Here is an 18,610-nt window from a genome sequence, read left to right on the forward strand (position 1 = left end):
CCTCCGGCGCGCTCGGGCGCGCTGCCCGTTGGTCGCCGGGAATCCCCGCCCTGCCGTCCCGCGCAGCCCATTGGGTGCCTCAACTTCGCGCCCCGCCCCGCCGCGCAGCCCATTGGGCGGCGAGCCCGCGACCTTTGGCCCGCCCGCTATTCCTCTCCGCGGGGCCAGAGAGCCCCTATTGGTCGCCTCGCCCGCCACTCCGGCTCTCGGCGCGTGTTGTTTATTTGGGCGCCTCGGATTGGCTGGGCGCTGGAGGCGACGCGGCGATAGGGCGCGCGGGAGGACGTCTCTGGGTGACGTCGCCCGGCGAAGGTCGGACGCAGCAGCAAGGGCGAAGCCAGGCGCGGTGCCTCGGCCGCCTGGGGGCGCCGCCCCGCCCCGCTCCGATTGGTCGCCGGGCCGCGTGGGCGTGGCTCCGGCGGGGGGATGGCGATGAGGCCGATTGGGCTCCGCGGCGGCGGGGGGCGGAGCGTCGGCCGGCGGGGTTCGGCTGCGGGGGCCCCTATTGGCCGCGCCGGGGGGCGCCTGGTGACGTGGCCGCCGGTACCGGCGGCGGGTGCCGGCAGCGGGGCGATGCGCGGCCGGGCGGCGGCGGGTGCACATGGCCAGGTAAGCGGGACCGGCCCGGGTGTCGGGGACCGGCCCGGGCCCGGTGCTGAGCTGTGGCTTCTGCCCGCAGGATCGGCGTTTCCTACCCGTCGTGGCGCTCGGCGGGACCGTGCCCGTGTCCGTGTCCGTGTCCGCGACAGCGCCCGGCGGTGCTGGGACTGGCCCTCGCCTTGGGGCTGCTGCTGCTGCTGCTGCTGGCCGCCGCCACCCCCCGCCGCTGGGCCGCGCCGTCCCGCGCCGCCCGGCGCGACGAGAGGTGAGCAGGGACGGGGCTTGCCGGGGGCCCGGAGCTCGCCGTTGCCCGCCGGTGCTGAGGCGCCCTGTCCCCGTCCCTCCCCGGGCCGCAGGTACCTGGCGCGGGTGGAGGAGCTGACGGCCACCGACACGGAGGACTCGGCCCTCAGTTACGGGGTGGTCATCGACTGCGGGAGCAGCGGGTCCCGGGTCTTCGTCTACTTCTGGCCCCCGCACAACGGGAACCCCCACGACCTGCTGGACATCAAGCAGATGAGGGACCGGAGCAGCCGCCCCGTCGTCAAGAAAATTAAACCAGGTGGGTGACACCCCTCTCCGCTCCCGGCCCCGCGGAACGGGTACGGCCGCTGCCCACCACCGGGCCGGGCTGGTTCACAGCTCCCTTCCCCGGGCAGGCATCTCGGCGGCGGCGGCGGCAGCCCCGGAGCGAGCTACGCCCTACCTGCGCCCTCTGCTTCAGTTCGCGGCGGCCCACGTCCCCGCTCAGAAACACAAGGAGACTCCGCTGTACATCCTGTGCACGGCGGGCATGCGGCTGCTGCCCGAGAGGTGGGTGCGTCAGCCCTCCTCGGGGGGAGCCAGGGACCTGCTGGGAGCCCTCAGCTGCGAGAAGGGGGAAGGCAGCTAGCTTGTCTTGCACCTCATGGGAGAATTGGGAATCCTGGGGGTGGATTTGGGAGAGAAGCAAGCGGTGAGGGCTGCAGACGGAGGGTTTCAGCACCCTGGGAGGGAGCTGGGAGGAGACACTTTTTACTGAGGTCTAAAACACATAAATCTAGTTTCTGGTCTCTAAAGCACGCTGGGTGCAGCAGCAGGGCTCGTGGGGCCAGATGTGGGGTGTATTGCAGCAGGATTCCCCCTGTCTCTTGCGCTTCCACAAAGGAACATCACTGGTGAAGGTCCCTCAGCATCTGTTCTTCTCCTGCGGTCTTGCAGGCAGCAAGCTGCAATCCTGGAGGACTTGGTGAGAAACGTGCCCCTGGAGTTTGATTTCCTCTTCTCCAAATCACATGCAGAAGTCATCTCAGGGAAACAGGAAGGTAGGAGCTGCCGCAAAGCACTGCTTGGTTCCCTTTAGTATATTGCTGTAATGACACTTTCTGTCTCCTGCAGGTGTCTATGCTTGGATTGGCATCAACTTTGTCCTGGGCCGGTTTGATCATGAGGATGGTGAGTCTTGCTGCTTGTAGAGCAGATAGGAGGGTCTGAGCAGAGCCCTGCTAGAGCTAAGAGCAAGCTCTGGAGGGGGCAGCGTCTGGCCCTCTGGCCAGGCAATGCCTGACTCCAGCCATGCATGTGAAACTCTCCTGGACCTGGGACTTGGAGGGGCATGTGCCCCCGTCACAGAAACAAGTCCCTGTGTGAGGGGGGCCAAAGCTGGGGGTTGGCCAGCTCCGAGTGCTGGGACCCACTGCCCTGCAAGTGATCCTCGGGGGCTGCTTGCAGGGATGGAGGAGCCCCATGAGGCTGCTCTGGGGGGTAACAGTGGAAGGGAGGAGATGCCACCTCAGGCCCTGCCCCTTGCTGACATGCTGCTGTGGGTTGCAGAGGAGGATGCGGTGGTCACTGTAGCGCTGGGAGACCAGGGAGAGTCCCTGGTTCGGAAACGAACAGTTGGGATCCTAGACATGGGGGGCGCTTCCCTACAAATCGCCTACGAAGTACCTGACTCCGGAGCCTTCTCCTCCCCACAGCAGGTGTGTATCTGGCCAGCTGGCCCCGAGAGCAGCCCCTGCCTTCCCTGGGTCACTGATGATCATGGACCTCTCTGCGTCCCCAGGAGGAGGCTGCTAAGAGCTTGCTGGCAGAATTCAACCTGGGCTGTGATGTGCAGCACACTGGCCACGTGTACCGTGTCTACGTCAACACCTTTCTGGGCTTTGGGGGCAATTTTGCCCGGCAGCGCTACGAGGATCTTGTGCTGAACCAGACCTATGTGCAGAACCGGTATTGCTGCCTCGCCTAGCGGTGCCCCTGCTGGGGCATTGCAAAATGGGGTTCTGGTTTCTTCGCACTGCCCTCTCCCCTGTGGGTTTGCCCCAAGAGCCGCCAGTGGTGATAACAGCTCCCACAGCCACGCTGGCAGCAGTAGATGCCGGGGCTGGCGCACAGTGCACGGGCGCTGCCCTTCTCCGAGCCTGGCAGGCGTTATCAGTACCGTAACTCCCTGCCTTCCTCTTCCTTCCTTCGTGGCAGGCTGCAGGGAGGCCCCTCTGGTGGCTTTTGGCTTTTCTTGCTTTGATTTTTCCCTCTGTCTCCAGCACCGATTCACTCAGCACATCCTTCCATCGCATCCCCACCTCAAGCTCTTTCTCCTGTCTCTCCTTCCCTTCCCAGAGCGCTACGTGAAGCTGTCACCAGAGGTGGAGAGGCTTGGTGCCCAGGTACTCCTGTGCCAGGAGCAAAACCTGCCTCCAGATCCCTGGGGGCTGCGCAGGGGCACGGATCCCCGCGAGCTGGGTGGGGTGGCCATGCCTTGTTGCACCCCGCAGGTGCTTGGGGCACATGGCCGCAAGTCAACGTGACAGATCTGGCGAGTTTGGCTTCAGCAGGAGGTGGCAGGGCGGGTGCCAGCACCACGGGGTACAAGGGGCCACAGCCTGGTCTTGTGTGGGGGGCTATCCAGATATGGGGCAGTGCTAAACTAGGCTTTTGGGGGTGGTACAAGACCCCCCCACGCAATTGCCTTTCCTTCCTGGCCTGTTTTCCAGCCTGCACAGCCAGCAGACAGGGCTGAGCCCTGAGACGCCCTTCTTGGACCCCTGTCTGCCCGTGGGGCTGGAGGACACGGTGGCCAGGGGTGGCCAAACCCTGTACGTGCGGGGGCGAGGGGACTGGCCGGCCTGCGCGGAGCAGCTGCAGCCCCTCCTGGGGGGGCCCAACAGCAGCCAGGCCTCCCTGGTGGGGACTTACAAAGCACCCATTGACTTCGGCAACAGCGAGTTTTATGGCTTCTCTGAGTTTTTCTATTGCACGGAGGATGTGCTGCGCCTGGGGGGCCGCTACAGTGCCCCCACCTTCACCTCTGCCGCCCAGGTGGGTGCTGCTCCAGCTTAGGGGCCAGGGAGCTGCTGTTCCTGGGGCTGGGAGGGAGCGGGGGCCGATTCTCTGCTCTGAGCCCCAATTTCTCCATTCCCCAGGAGTACTGCAGCCAGCGATGGGAGGTCCTGACCCAGCGCTTCCGTGGCGGCCTCTACTCAGCACATGCTGACCAGCACCGGTTGAAGTAAGCAGCTTGGACCTCCTGGGGGGCGCTTTTGCTGGGGTGAGGGACTGTGGTGCAGGTGATGCTCCTGTGTGCTGTGCCTGCAGGTATCAGTGCTTCAAGTCAGCCTGGATGTACCAGGTTCTTCACCAGGGCTTCCACTTCCCCCTGGACTACCCCAGCCTGCGCACGGCCCAGCTGGTGTACGACCGGGAGGTGCAGTGGACGCTGGGAGCCATCCTCTACAAGACACGGTTTCTGCCACTCAGGTACCATTGGCTCACTGATAGCATCGCTCAGGGAAAGATGGTTGAGGAGGAGTGGGAGTTACCACACCGGGCGAGGGCTCTGCTGCCCGGTGGTACAGGACCCTGGTAGCATCCCACAGTCTCTCATGGCCAGTCCTGACTCTTCTCTGCAGGGATCTCCGGCAGGAGAGCATCCGGCAAGCACACACCTCCTGGCTGCGCCTCTCTTTTGTCTACAACCACTATCTCTTCTTTGCCTGCATCCTGGTCGTAGTGCTGGCCATAGTACTCTACCTCCTGCGGCTGCGCCGCATCCACCGCCGGCAGCTGCGCTTGGCCCAGCTCACCCTGCTCTGGCTGGACAAGGTGGTGGTGCCGCCAAGCCAGGGAAATGGGCCTTGACACCACTGGTGGTACCCACCGTTCCGTTGCACCAGCAGAACCAGGACTGGCTGACAGCCTGGACTCCGAGGGCTTGGACTCTTTCTTGAAGCCCATCTCAACTCTGCACTCCATCATCTCCAATGTCAGAACCAAAACCTGTGGGCCGAGGCAGCTACAGACACCAGAGCTTTCCTCTCTGCCTCACCCCAGTCCTAATCTTTGCATTCCTTGGCCTCCAGCCTTCGCCTCACTACGTGGTGTAGAGCAAAGTCCTCTGCTGCCAGCAGGTTCAAGGCTGCAGCCCTGGCAGGTCCCTCAGATAAGCAGGACACTATTGCTGAGGCGGCCAACCCAGGGCTGTGGCCTGAAGCACCAGGCCACCCCATGACTCAGCCACTGGTTTGCAGAGCAAGCTGGTGAGGTGCTGTAGCTCATCACCCGGGGTGGCCTTTCTGCAGTCCGTTACAAGTCTATGGGCTGGAAAACAGCCGTCACCAGTGAAGTTACTGCAGGAACCAGGTGAGCCACAAGCTCCACTGAGCTGCTCTGCCCAGCCCAGCCCCTCTCAGAGCATTCCTTAAGAGGCATCCTGCTCTTGGCCACATCTTCCCCTCCTGGGACAATCCTCCCGTGGTCCTAGCCAACGCCCCAGGCTCAGCACTGAGGGCGCAGTGATTGCTTCCTAAGGCACCACCAAAGTGGGCTGCATTTCCTTTCATACATTCCTTCCCGGGCACATCTGCCCCATGATGTCCCACAAGTTAATCAGGCACTAGTGCCAGGAGCAGTGGTTCTCTTCCCCTGTGAGCGCAGGCTGGGCCTGCCCATGGGGCAACCACCTCACTCCAGCCCAGCTGACTGCCCCAGGGCAGATCTGGGCTGTAGCTCTGGGCACAGGCACAAGCCTTCCTCCCCTGGGGCTGGAGCCCGTCACTTTTTACTTGAACTCGGCTGTTCCCATTCCTGTAGCAATAAAGAAACCCCTTGAGCCATCCAGCACTGGTCTCATTTTCTAGCAGACACCACCCCAGCAGTGACAGCTCTGGGCTGGCAGCATGACTGGGGGGCAGCACGCATCTGCACAGCGTTGCTTCATGCTGCCGTGGTGGGATGATGGAGTTGTTTTCTTGCCAGTAGATGTTCTCTGTGATTTCAGCAGGACAGCTGAGCTCACCTCCTTGAGCAGGTAGCAACAAGGGAAGCGCTGACCCAAAGAGAACTGTTGTGATCCTTGCAGACAGCATCATTTGCTGCCCTTCTCCTAAGACAAGGAAGTTGAACCTGCCCACTCAGAGCCCTTGGAAGGTGTTCCTCCCTGCTTTTTACTTATTCCCCATCCCAGCCTGGGAAAGAGGCCACTAAGCTTCTCCAGCTGCTGCACAGCCACAGGGATGGGCCCAGCACAGTTGCCTACCACCAGGGAGGCCGGGCAGGTACCCAATTCTCCCTCTAGCACATGCTGTTGCCTACCTGTGACCCTGTTCCCACAGGACAAGTGTACAGGTGGCATCAAGGATAAAACTTTCCATGCACACCACTCTCCTGCTCAACAGCTGAAGATCCCAGCCTTGTTCTCACAGTGCAAGAGCAGGCTTAGGGCGAAGGAAAGAAGTCTGAATAAAGCCAAGACTGTTCCTCAGCCTCAAAGCAGCAAGTGACTCTGCCTCCAGCATCACTTACTAGAAAAAGGATTTATTTCCACAACACAAATTTAACAAACACAGACAAATAAATAAATACAGATAAATTATCTGATAGATAAGGGGAAATGTAAAACACAATGTCCTACTCAGTTCTCAGAACCTGGACACAGGTTGGGGGGGTGGTGGTACCTAAACACTATTGCAGCACCCTTACTGCTGAGGCGGGAGGAGACACAGCACCACTTTAACCCCTTCCAGCAGGCTGCCAAGCGGCAGAACCCCCTTGCCCTGCACCTCCCTCATCACACCCACTCCCCCAGGGTCAGCCCTCCCTTCTCACTCCCACAGCCAGAATCTGTCTTAGCAAGGACCACCCTCACTGCAGAGGACTGAGCATGCAACAGAGGATGCAACGGGCTCCTGCCTTCTCACACAGAGGGGTAGCTGGTGCCTGAAATGACCAGGGATATGGTAACTAGCTGGGCAGCCTGGGCTATGAGCAGGGGTTTCACTTGGGGGGTCTACGGCTGAGTGTGCTGGAGGGAGCAGGGCAAGCACTGCAGGGACAGGATCCGCTGGCACTACACACAGATCTCTCCTAGGACGGTGCTCAGTGTCAGTGACTGCAGCACTCAGCCAGCTGAGGGGATCTCTCCCTGGTAGTGTGACTGATCCCAGGGCCAGGATTACCAGGCCCTCATCCCAGGCAGGAGTGCCACCTGCCATACTCAGGGGTCCAGCCGTCATTGGTCCAGGTTGCAGTGCCCAGGGCGCGCTGGGGCAGCGGGTCCAGCCTCTGTCCCAGCACCTCTGGGGGCTGTCTGGTATGAGAGGGTAGAGGCTGGAACAGCAGCAAGAGCTGGGGGAGGGAGAAAGGAGAAGTTAGCACCAAACTGCACCCATGATGGAGCCCCCACAAACCTAGGGAACCATGGGCTTAGGGGGAGCGTTTGGCTTGCTCAGTCCCAGTGCTGAGGCAGCAGCCCCATGCTGAGATCAGTTCACCACTGCCACAATGCACAGGAGCCAAAGCATCTCCCACCCAGTAAGGGCCAGGCTGCAGCTCCCTCCCCATCCAGACAAGTGGGGACATCTCTGCCACCCCAGCCCTCTGCCCACTCACGGTGATGATTTTGGGGGGGTGCGGTGTGTGTCTCCAGGCGCCGGCTCCAGGGACTTCTCACTCCCAGAGGAAGCGCACATACCAGATGGTCTCGTTCTTCAGCTGCGGCCCGAAGAGGGGGTTGGCCTGGGCCAGGATGGCGATGAGCCAGCTGAAAAGGGACCCAACCTGCCATCAGCCCCAGCAGCACGGGGACAGGGACCAGGACCCCGGGATGCTGCTGCCTCAAGGGGTTTGGCAGACTGACTGCTGCCCCGGGAAGCGAAGTGCCCGGGAGAGTGGCAGGCCGCAGCCCGGGGGCTGCCCGGTTCATCCCCGGGCCGGAGGCTGGGCAGCAGCCACCGGGCCCGGTGAAGCCACACGGGGGATGGGAGAGGGGCGGTATAGGGGCCCGGTTCACGGTACTCACAAGAGGTAGCAGCACACGGCGGTGGTGACCAGCATCGTGATGATCACCCTGCGGAGACACCGGTGTTAGGACGGTGAGGCCCGGTCCCGGACTCTCCGCCCCCGCTATGCCCCCGGGCCCCCTACTTACCCGCGGTTTGGCCCCTTGGGCACGAACCAGGGGGCGGCGATGCCCACGAGGCCCCAGAAGGCGGAGAAGAAGACAAGCGGCAGCGCGAAGCTGTGCGCCGTCATGGCCGCTCCGCACCGACAGACCGGCCGCCGCCGCCGCACCGGATGTCGCTCCGCCCACTGCCGTGCGCGGCGGCCAATCCGCGGGCGGAGCGCGGCGCGCTCCCACCACCTCAGCCTCCCATTGGCGGAGACGCGAGGCCGCGCGTATGCCGAAGCGACGCCAGGGGGCGCCAAAAGCAGCCCGCTCGCCCACCCGCCCTCCCCGCCCCGCCGCGGCTTGCCCCCAACCCCCTCCCGCCGGGGCTCACCGCATCCCTCCTCACCTCGCTGCGGAAAGGAAACACCCAGCCAGACACCAGCCGCTCCGTAAAAACTCCTTTATGTTACAAAGTTCGCGCTCACACCCGCCGCCTCCTCCCTGCGCACAGCCCAGATAGGTGTGCATCCCCCCCCCGGCCCCGCGCACCCGGGGTGGGGGGTGTCTCTGGCGCCTCCAGGCTCAGCAGTGCAGCTTCCCCGGGAGGGTTCTCCCTCCGGTGGGTTACTTGGGAACCCGCCGGAGCTCGCTCATGAGCCAGAGTGCCGTGCTGAGCAGTGCCAGAGAGCCTGACTGGTGCGTGGCAGCCAGAGGGGTGGGGACATACAGCAGCAGGGTGCTGACGCCCAGGCCCACCTGCCAAGGGAGAAGGAGTAAGAACAGTTGTAGATGCAGCATTGAGACACATCCCCAGCAGAGTATGGTGTGGAAAAGCCCATGGCCACAGCCAGACTTCCCACCCTCCAATTCAGCCTGTTCATGTGGTATGGCGAGGCCCCGGGTTCTAGGCAGCTCCACCTCTCAGCTGCAGGCTCTTGGGGCCAGCCCAGAACCAAACTGGGGACAGGTCTGTCTTGCCAACATGCTACAAAGGACTAGAGGGAGAAAAAAAATAGAAAAAAAAAAAAAACCAAACCAGTACCTGCATGCAAGCCACAGCCAATAAGGAAGTCAGTGCCATCCTGGTCCTGCGAGGCAGTGGGATCTTCCGTGAGAAGAGATACAGTGCTGTGACAGCTGTGACCGAGGTAATTCCCTTCAGAAGGGAAGAGAAACAACCACCCTTCAAGAAAAGTTCAAAGGAAATGGGCCCAGCAGCCTTTGGCTGCACCTTCCATGCAGTAAAAGAAATTCTGCGAGCAGTGTTCAACTGCAGAAAAGTGTTAACGGCCATGACTGAATCCTGGAGCTCCCATTGCCACAAGGTTAACAACTCTGAAATTTAACTGAACTTATAGAGAGTTCCATTTTTCTCCCAATTAATGCTTTACTTTCCAGTAGCTTTTCCTCATTTCTTCAAGTCATTAGGGATTTTTTTTTTCCCCTCTTCTGCCCTCATCTATCACCTTGACAATCAAATGTGGAAGATGTCATCTGGAAAACGAATCTCATGTTCACCCCTCAGCTGTATAATCTTGCTGTGCAGGTCACCCCAGGTGATTCCTCTATGTCACTTCATCTCTTTTTAGTCTTAGTGATGGCTTAATCCACAGCAGTGCCGGCAGTGGTATTAATGCCTGGATTGCTCTAACTGGCTGAGATATTTTTACAGGGTGTTACTGGTGTAAAGCAAGTTCAGCAATGCTGGAGGAAGCATTCAGTATCGGGATTTCCAAGTTTTATTTTACACAACTTTCCCAGACATTTCAGTAGCGAGGGCTACCCTGGTCTCATGCTCACGTTATGGAAAAGGAAACAAAGAAATAAAGTCTGTAACTTCCGCGAGAGGAAGACATCCTTAAGGAAGGAGACCACACTGAAAATAAATAAAAGTGCTAAACTTCCTCTTTCTGCAGAAGCAAATTGGTAACACGTTCTCAGGACCTTCAGTCGCCCTGAGTATCACTCAAGCTGACAGAACCACAGCCCAAAGAGGACAGCTTGGCTGCAGGAGGTAACTGAGAAGCAGCACAGACACAGCAGGAAGACGGTACTTACCAAGATCCTGTGATCAAACTGTACAGTTGTAGGATTCTCAAAGATATTTCTCAGCACGGGGGAGAAGGCAAGGAGATCATCCGGGATCCAGCGCTCCCCCATTTTGGGGAAGGAATTGTATACAAGGCCAGCATCCAGCCCTGCCACAAAGGCACCTGCAATTCCAGAGCAGAAAATCAGACTACCAGAGTAGGCACAGGTGGCACTCCAGGTCGCACAGCTTTGACTCAAGGGCTCAGCTTGATCCTGAATTTCTTTCAGAAATATATACAGAGACCACACAGCAATAGGCAGGCTAGAAAGCGCATCTCCACCTGCTCAGGAAAGACCAGTAAGGGAAGTTCTCGACTGTCAGGTCCCTTACAGCAATAAAGGTTTCCCAGAGAACATGATGGAGTTGCTCACAGCCCCTGCCAGACCAGAAGAAAAACGAGGCAGAGAGGAATGAGCTGCAGATGGGACAGCAGTAAGAAACGCTCTTACCTGAAAGAGCAGTAAGAAAAATGAGAGCTGTAGTGCCATGAGCAAATTGTCTCAAGCGAAGGAGCTGATGGGTCTCAGGTAACTGTAAAATAAAAAGAAAAAAATTAAAAAAAAAAAAAAGAAGAAAAAAGAAAATAATCAAGGCAAAGCATTTCCAGCGCTGTTTGCAGCAGGTAAGAAAAGCCTTCACTGCATATACAAGCCAAGGGGTTGTTTGGTGTTTTTTACAGGAGAAATCTAGAGACCACCATGCAGTACAGTCACACTTCAGTGGTTCCTCAAAACCACAGCTAATTGAGTCCAACACTGTGCAGAAACTGAAGTGGCCACTGGACAGTTACTGGCACAAATCATTTAGCCCGGCCAGGCACACCCCTGCCTGAGCCTGCATGAACTCTGAGGTTAATCACTTTTGAGTGGAACAGCACAAGTCAAAGGAAGTGCCCCTAACTGAGTTTACAGAGAGGGTAATTTGTAACACAGTATTAGATCAGAGTCAGGAATGGAGATCAAACCAGAAGCACAGTCGTCCTTCACACCCTTTCCTCACCCTTCACATCATATCCCCAACCTTCTGAATTGACATGACCCTGTGCTTTTGACTCCTGACACACCTTGTGTCGCGGAAGCAGCAGAGACAGCCCCGTCCACAGGCTAGCAGAGTAGAGAACCAGTGCAGAGCCGAGATGTGCTGCGAGACGGTACTGACTGACCCGAGGAATGTCATAAGAATCTGGCTTCTCTTCCAGCCCGCTCTTCACCATGTACCATCCCAGCAGACCCTGATGAAACAGGAGAGGGGTTAGAGCCAGACAGGGTAGCAGCGGCTGGTAAGACCAGATAAACATTATGGGCAAAGGAACTTGTTTCCTCCATCTTCAACCAGCTACCAGCACTGACATCCCTCCAAGCTTTCACAAATCCCAGTCTCAGCTACACTCGATCAGAAGACATTCACAGGAGATACTGCCGCTAATCCCTGTGGCTACAGAGCTCGCTCACCTGGAAGCAGACCAGCCCGCAGAGCGCAAGCACGCAGCCCTTCATGGGGCGGCTGAGCCAGCCCTTTCGCCAGAAGTAGGCAGCAGGCAGAATGTAGGCCAAACCCACAACGCGGCCCCACATACGGTGCGAATACTCCATGTACCAAATGAACTTGAACTCTGTCAGTGTCATGTCATGATTCAGGCTGTTAAAGACAGTAAAACAAAGAACCGTTTCATGTGATGCAGCAGTCCTATGCCATAAATCCCACAACAAGGGATCACCTTCCTCAGAGAAAGGAAGTGGCAACGTAGGAGACACCACCAGACAGACTTCGTGTGCCTGGCTAACGATGTTAGAAATTATATTTCCATTCTCACAAGAGTTCCTTGAGTGGCTCAACCCACCCTCCTTCCACTTTTGCGCACTCACATTTTAAACTCTGGGAACTGCTGGTACTTTTGGAACTCGGCTTCCCACTCCTGCTGCGTCCTCGGGGGTTTCATCTCTTTCACCAGGTGCCAGTCCACCATAGAAAGGCCCGATTCTGTCAGCCTGGGGGCAGACGGAGACACCAGCGGGCACAACTCACTCCCTGATGGTATGCAGATCTACCAAACCGCAGCGAGAGCTCTCGTTGCACCGGACAGCCCTCAAACTCACAGCTAGAAATAGGATGGAGATCAGGAAGTCTGTGAGCGATCAACAGGCCTAAAATTACCAAAAATGTGTCAGAAAAAGTTGTTTCCGGCTGGCACCAGCACACGGCAGGCAGTGTCTCTCTGGTACTTCTAGCCCTACCCCGCGATGTCCCCTTGCAACCAGGGGGGAGGAAAGACACGAGAGGGGCTCCCACAGGCGCGCTCGGGGTGGCTCCCGGGCGCGGGAGGCAGCCGCGGGCCGCAAAGCGGGTCACCGGAGGGCGGCGGCCTCGACTCTGCGCCCCTCCAACCGCTGCGCCGCGCTCACCTGGTGACGCCGCCCAGCACCACGGCACCGGCCACGGCGCCGCTGCACACCAGGAGCCATCGCCCCACAGCGGGCGGGACGGCGGCGGCAGGGGGGGGCGCCTGCTGCAGGAGCCGCCGCTGGAGGCACCGCTGCGGGGGGAGGCGGAGGGGGAACGGCGGGGCAAGGGCCAGGCCCGGTGCCGGCCCCCCCCACCCCTCAGCGCCGCCACAGCCGCCACCACCGCCCCGCGCGGGCAAGAGAAAGCGGACGCGGACGCCACCGCGCGCCACACGCAGCATCCCGAGTGACCCCGGAAGTGGCGCGCGCCGCCCGGAAGCGGGGCGAGCACTTCCGGACACACCTGGGCGTCACCATGACAATCCCCGGCACGTGACCGAGAGCCAGCAGCGACCCCCGCGCGCTGCCAGCGCAGGTGAGGGCGCGTGCGAGGCGGGGGCGGAGCCCGGGCGGTGGCAGGGGCGGGGCCGCCACGTCGGGGGGCGGGGCTTCCGCCGCCGCGCGCGAGCGAAGCGCGCCGGCTCCCACCCCCCCCCTCCGCCTCCACCCTCCCGCGCCCGCCCTCGCGCCCGCGGGTGGCGCGGGCCCGGGCCGCGAGGGGGCGAGGCCGGAAGCGGGAGCGAGGGGGCGGGGCCTGCGGCGGAAGTGGGGTGGGGGCGGGGCCACGGCCGGCGGCGGTGCGGAGCCCGGCGGCCGCCATGGGGCTGACGGCAGCGCTGTGCCCCAGGTATGGACGATGGCTTCCTCATGGAGGTGTGCGTGGACTCGGTGGAGTCCGCCGTCAACGCGGAGCGCGGAGGTAAGGCCCGGGAGTCTCGGGGGAGGGGGCGGCGGTGGGGCGGGCCCTGAGCGGGGCTGGTTCTGACGTGCCTTTCCTTAGGTGCCGGCCGGATCGAGCTGTGCGCGGGCCTCGTGGAAGGAGGGACCACCCCCAGCATGGGTGAGCCGGGCTCGGGTCCTCCCCCTCCCCTGGGCTGGGTCCCCCTTCCTGGCGGGGGGCGGGAGTCAGCCCTCCCAGCGCACCCTGCCGAGCGCCTTCCTTCCCTCTCTCCTCCGCCTGTGGCTTCCCCCCGTCCCTTGTTCCCCTCCCCAGTGCTCGAATTTCTGCCTGAGGCCCCAGAGGAGATGGGGGCAGAGGCCCTGCTGATCCTCCAGTAAGTCTCCTGCTTGCCATAGAATCATGGAATCGTCTAGGTTGGAAGGGATCTTTAAGATCATAAAGCCCAACCGTTAACCTAACACTGCCAAGACCGAGTTCCCGGGTCCCAGTCTTGCCTTGCCTCCCCCCGGTGGCTAGAGCTGCCGTGGCTGGGTGCTGAGCTGCCTCTCTCCCTCCCCACCCAGGACTCCTGCAGGTGGTGAAGCAGTGCGTGAGAGTCCCCGTGTTCGTGATGATCCGACCTCGCGGCGGCGATTTCCTCTACTCGGACCGTGAGGTGGAAGTGATGAAAGCTGATATCCGCCTTGCCAAACTGCATGGGGCCGATGGTCTGGTGTTTGGGGCCCTCACTGAGGATGGGCGCATTGATACAGAGCTCTGCACAGCGCTGTTGGGTAAGGGTGTCTCCAGTCAGAAGTGCAGTGCTGAGCTCTGTGCAATATCTGTGCTGTGACTGGGGCTGGGAGTTCAGTGCTGCTGTGTCCTGTGCTGTAGAAAGAACTGCATGGTGGTTTTGGTTTGCATCTCTTGCCTGTGGCCTTGCCATCTTTCTCCAGCTGCGACACACTAAATAGGTAAGAAGCTTTACACACCAAGGGCCACTGCCCTAAGCAGTTAACATAGAGTTTGAGACCAGGTCTAAGCAGGGTCTGAGAAGGAGAGAGGCATAGGTGAGCTGGAGCTGCTTTGGGGGCACCAGAGTATTAAACTGTTGCATTCTCGCCTTTCTCCATTTTCTTTGCCTTTGTTCTTTTCCTTACATCCCTGCTACAGGTATCTAGGATATGTTTCTCCTGGACTTTGGCCTTGTGGGTAGCTGGCAATTCATCTTTATTTTTTCCTGTAACACACCCAGTGAGAAAAGATAATGAGAAAGAGCGGTGGAAACATATAAAAGGCTAGTGAAGTGTAGTGGGAAATTGTTAGTCCAGGCCCCTAACACCTATAGAGAAAGAGAATTTGCTTCCACATCTTTTCTGTGAGCTGCAGCCAAAGCTAAAGAGGGCTGAGCCTTTGCCTGGTGATGTGGTACTGAGGTTCCCCTGTGAAGGTAAATGTGCTGTAGGGAGTGCAGCAAAAGAGGAGTCTTGCCAGGCTTTGCCTCCACTAGAGCAATAAGGTGTTCCGCTGGAACCAGTGTTTTCAGGGCAGGAGGCAGTTGAATTTATTTTCATAGAAATAAATAAGCTTTACCCAGTAGATAGAGCACCACTGGTGAAGTTTGCTGTGGTCTGAGAGCAGAAGTTGTAGGTAGTGAAAGAAATCACAAAAATCAGCTCTCCTGCTTTTAGGTCCTTTGGTCTTCTCCAGGACCACAGAGCACTGGTCCTGTCCCTTCCCAGGTAGAGGAAACAACTTCCCTGTTTCCTTCCTGCAGAGAAAGACATCTGTGGTGGGGATGAGGGTTCTGCATGATCTAGATGAGATGGGGCACTTTGGTGTTACTCATAAAAACAAAGGTTTGTTGCTTCCTCAAAGGGTAGAAGAACTCTTCTCCATTAAAGAGCCTGGCCAAAGAGCAGCAGCTGCGTTGTTCCCTGCAAGTACTGGGAGCTCGGAAGCGAGCTCCCCAGGAATGGCCCGAGAAGACTTTGCCCTCTTTCATCTCGTGTGTGTTTCTGGTTCTAGCACAAGGAACTCTGTGCCAGCACTGACCATATGTCTTCTTATTGCAGCTGTGTGCCGTCCCCTGCCAGTCACGTTTCACCGAGGTGAGTTGCCTGGTACAGGGACCCTACTGCCAGCAGAAGGTGGGGCTGGGAGGGAGCTGAGCTTGGTGCACTGTGGTCGTTCTTTGGAGGGCAGAAAGTTTTGCATGCTGTGCCAGAGCAGGCTGTGGCTGTGCTGTTCTCCCAGGAGATGAAAGGTCCAGGGGGTCCAGGCTTGGGGGCTGTGTCGCTGCCCTGTGTGTGGAGGAGGTATCTGAGGACCTGAGCACAGTGGCCCTGCCACTGCTGCGAGGGGGACATTATAGTCAGCAGTTGTGGCTCCCCGTGGGGGCGGCCAGCTGTGAGAACAATACTTCCTGTCATTGTTTCCTGGGCTTCTGAGCTGGCTGTGGGACAGGGCTTGAGGGCGATTAGCTGAGTGATTTCTGAGCTGTTCTGTTGATCTCTCAGCCTTCGACATGGTACACGACCCTGTGGTGGCATTGGAGACCCTGATTTCTCTGGGATTTGAGCGGGTGTTGACGAGTGGCTGTGACAGCTCAGCGCTGGAAGGATTGTCCTTAATTAAGAGGCTTGCGGAACAGGTGAGTGATCCCTGTGCTCCCCTGAGTTACTGTGGCTGCTTCGTGGGCATTGCCAGGAGGCAGCTCCTTTATGGTAGCCCTTGTTTCTGTAAGGGCACTTCTGTCCAGGAGTGCTTGCTCTTCTTGTCTGGCTTGGCCTTAATCTGTTTTCCCAAGTGCACGTGGGCTGGATCTCGAAGTCTCCTACAGCAAAGACTGGTTGCGTTGTTCTTGCTCGCAGCCTGGGAGGAGGGCGGTTAAGCGTTGGTTTCAGCAGCTGATGTGATTAGCCCACATAAACAGCAAAGTGAGGTCCCTGCTGGAGTCTCACAGTTCCCGTTAGGAAAATGCAACAGATGTACCTGAGAGGTGGGATAGAGAAGTAGGAGGAAGTGGTGACAAGTTGTCTTAGTTGTAACTGCAGTCTTTTCCACTTTTCCTTATAAAGCATGAATAGTACAGAAAAGATGGGTGAGAGTACACAAATCATAAGCCATGGTGACATCCATGAGCTTACTGAAGGTGCTGCATGGAAGGTTTCTTTGCTGCTCCACAGCTGGACGTGCGGGTGTAGTGCTGAGCAATATCACTAACGCGTTCTTCTTCTTGCAGGCGAAGGGCAGAATTGTGGTGGTGCCAGGTAATGGTTTTTTGTCATCTGTAACAGATCCCGTAGTCCCTAGCCCCTGCTTCTTAGTCTCTTGCCCTGGGATGCGCTGTCTGATCTGGCATTTTGAGCCACATCCCCAGGAGGAGGAGGAGTTGCTGCCCTGCTGCGAATAAAGGCCACGCAGCCAGCTGTGGATGGCAGAGCCCTGCAGCTGCTGCTCACCAGAGGGTTTGGGAACAGCTCTAGATCTGTGGGAGGACTTCTCCCATCTCTTTTCGCATGCCTACGTCTCTGTTGTCCCAAGGGATGTCTTTTCCTCTCTGTGTAGATGGCGTTTGTCCCCTAGGGGGTAGGTCCCGGGGTGATGTCAGGTCTGGGACAGTGCCATCTGCACTGTATATGACACAGGGATTCTTCCCACCAGGGGGTGGCATCACAGAGCGCAACCTGCAGAGGATTCTGGAAGGCTCCACTGCTTCTGAGTTTCATTGCTCTGCTCGTTCAGCCCGGGACTCAGGAATGAAGTTCAGGTAATTTATTTATTTATTTATTTATTTATTTTTCAGGAAAACCATAAAAGGGAAAAGCTGGATTAATGTGAACATGAGTTTGTAGAACAGGCATAAATTTCAAACAGCTTTCTGGGTGCTAATTGTGCTCTCATGGTTGGGATCATGATGCCTGGCTCTGTACTCTCCAGCGTACCAATCCAGTGGTGCTCATCATCTGGATACGAGCTCCATGCTTGGCGGGGTCCTTGGGGCATTCTGCTACTGCTGGCCTAGGGCTTGTGAGTGCACTTGTGTGGCACCTAGGAAGGCAGGTTTTGGTGTAGTTGCCTTAAACCTTTAACACTGGAGTGTGTAGGGTCTGGGAGGCCAGTGGGATGTGCCTCTGAGGAATGAGTGAGGAATGGCTTAAATTTGCAGGTCTACACTGGGGTTTTGTTTATGCTGCTGTTTCTTGCCTTTGGATTATTCTTTCTATTGCTGCCTCATCTTTGGCCTGGGTGGCACCAGCAGGTTCTCTGGCCACTGCTGAGACTAGGGGAGAGAGTGGGTTTTCCTTAGTGTGTCTTCCTCATCTGTATCACCTGCACATGGTAACCAGTCCTTTTCTTGACAGAAATCCGAATGTTGCCATGGGAGCGTCCTTCTCTGCCCCTGAATACTCCATAAAGGTGGCAGATGTGGCCAAAGTGAGGACCCTGAACGCAATCGCAAAGAACATTCTGTAGTGGAAGGCACCGTGCTGGGACAAGAGCGTTGAGACTCAAGGGTCTTCCCTGCCACATGGGCAGATGGGTACTGCTTCCGTCCTCAGGCTGCAGAGGATGTGAACTAGGTGACGAAGCCTGACGTCTCTTCCCTTGGCTTCCCCTGAATCACCGGTCCCTGGCCTGGAAACTTACGTTGGCCATTTTAAATAAAAGGACTCATTCCCAGATGTTGTGGCAACAAGCTGTTCGGCAGTATTTGGGAGGAAGGGAGCTGAGCAAGTAGGGGAACCGAATTGTGTAGCACTGCATGTGATTGTCAAATAAACACTGCAGCTGCCCCACTCTTGCTGTGCTTTTTTTTTAAATTTATTTTTATTTTACAGGTAAGACTGTGATGTGTTGCATAGCCTGTCAGACCCTTACTGCACCAAAGGAGAAAACAATCACGTCCAGGATGCCAGGGAAGGAAACGTCATAGTCACAGCTGGGAAACAAGGCTTGCTGTGGTCAGCCAGTAGGATAGCTGGGAATTAGAAATGCACCAGCTGCTAGGTAGAGAGAAGTACATATAAACTTCTTATTGGTACACAGGGGTGATGAACACATTAAGTTCTAACAGGAAGGAACTTCTAACTACCTGACTGATGAGGTGAGGTAGTTGTGAGGCATCCTGGGCCTGTGAGTGCTTGAGGTGGGATGGGTGGCATATGGTGAGATTCCCTGGGGAGGACATGGTGCTTTTTCATTGGGAGTTTCCAGGTCCTTTTCCTAACATGAAGCACAAACCGTCTGCTTGTTCTCCAGACAGTGCTTGGGGCAATGTGCCAGCTGGGTTATTGCTGCCTAGTCAGAATTGAAGCCTTAGACTCATTTCAGTTACCCTGCGGAATACCCAACGAAAGATCTGAACGGTGTCAGAGCGGTCCATT

The 18,610-nt window shown here is 58.0% G+C and overlaps 4 protein-coding genes across 4 annotated transcripts; 2 read left to right on the top strand and 2 right to left on the bottom strand.

Moving 5' to 3' along the window:
* Positions 1–426: 426 nt before the first annotated feature.
* On the top strand, positions 427–5,764 carry ENTPD7 (ectonucleoside triphosphate diphosphohydrolase 7; the record flags this gene model as incomplete). Its single annotated transcript, XM_082486423.1, has 12 exons — positions 427–609; positions 750–865; positions 957–1,162; positions 1,260–1,413; positions 1,801–1,904; positions 1,978–2,034; positions 2,413–2,561; positions 2,645–2,811; positions 3,576–3,900; positions 4,005–4,090; positions 4,177–4,338; positions 4,491–5,764. 12 exons carry the CDS (start codon positions 427–429, stop codon positions 4,717–4,719), a joined length of 1,938 nt encoding a protein of 645 aa, XP_082342549.1. The 3' UTR covers positions 4,720–5,764.
* Positions 5,765–7,093: 1,329 nt separating this feature from the next.
* Positions 7,094–8,109, bottom strand: ATP6V0E2 (ATPase H+ transporting V0 subunit e2; the record flags this gene model as incomplete). Its single annotated transcript, XM_082486522.1, has 4 exons — positions 7,094–7,203; positions 7,468–7,618; positions 7,877–7,924; positions 8,006–8,109. 3 exons carry the CDS (start codon positions 8,107–8,109, stop codon positions 7,525–7,527), a joined length of 246 nt encoding a protein of 81 aa, XP_082342648.1. The 3' UTR covers positions 7,094–7,203; positions 7,468–7,524.
* A 348-nt stretch (positions 8,110–8,457) lies between these two features.
* On the bottom strand, positions 8,458–12,741 carry COX15 (cytochrome c oxidase assembly homolog COX15; the record flags this gene model as incomplete). The annotated part of the gene is made up of 8 exons (XM_082486521.1): positions 8,458–8,722; positions 9,009–9,122; positions 10,025–10,179; positions 10,508–10,589; positions 11,122–11,289; positions 11,510–11,696; positions 11,924–12,046; positions 12,461–12,741. The coding sequence occupies 8 exons, from the start codon at positions 12,739–12,741 to the stop codon at positions 8,591–8,593; spliced, it is 1,242 nt and encodes a 413-aa protein (XP_082342647.1). The 3' UTR covers positions 8,458–8,590.
* A 112-nt stretch (positions 12,742–12,853) lies between these two features.
* CUTC (cutC copper transporter) lies at positions 12,854–18,016 on the top strand. The gene is made up of 9 exons (XM_082486617.1): positions 12,854–12,875; positions 13,188–13,259; positions 13,341–13,400; positions 13,805–14,014; positions 15,296–15,331; positions 15,740–15,873; positions 16,465–16,492; positions 16,887–16,992; positions 17,588–18,016. The coding sequence occupies exons 2-9, from the start codon at positions 13,190–13,192 to the stop codon at positions 17,697–17,699; spliced, it is 756 nt and encodes a 251-aa protein (XP_082342743.1). The 5' UTR covers positions 12,854–12,875; positions 13,188–13,189; the 3' UTR covers positions 17,700–18,016.
* Positions 18,017–18,610: the final 594 nt, after the last annotated feature.

Source organism: Vanellus vanellus, assembly GCF_965231255.1.
Source record: "Vanellus vanellus genome assembly, chromosome: 7".
NCBI classification, from domain to species: domain Eukaryota; kingdom Metazoa; phylum Chordata; class Aves; order Charadriiformes; family Charadriidae; genus Vanellus; species Vanellus vanellus.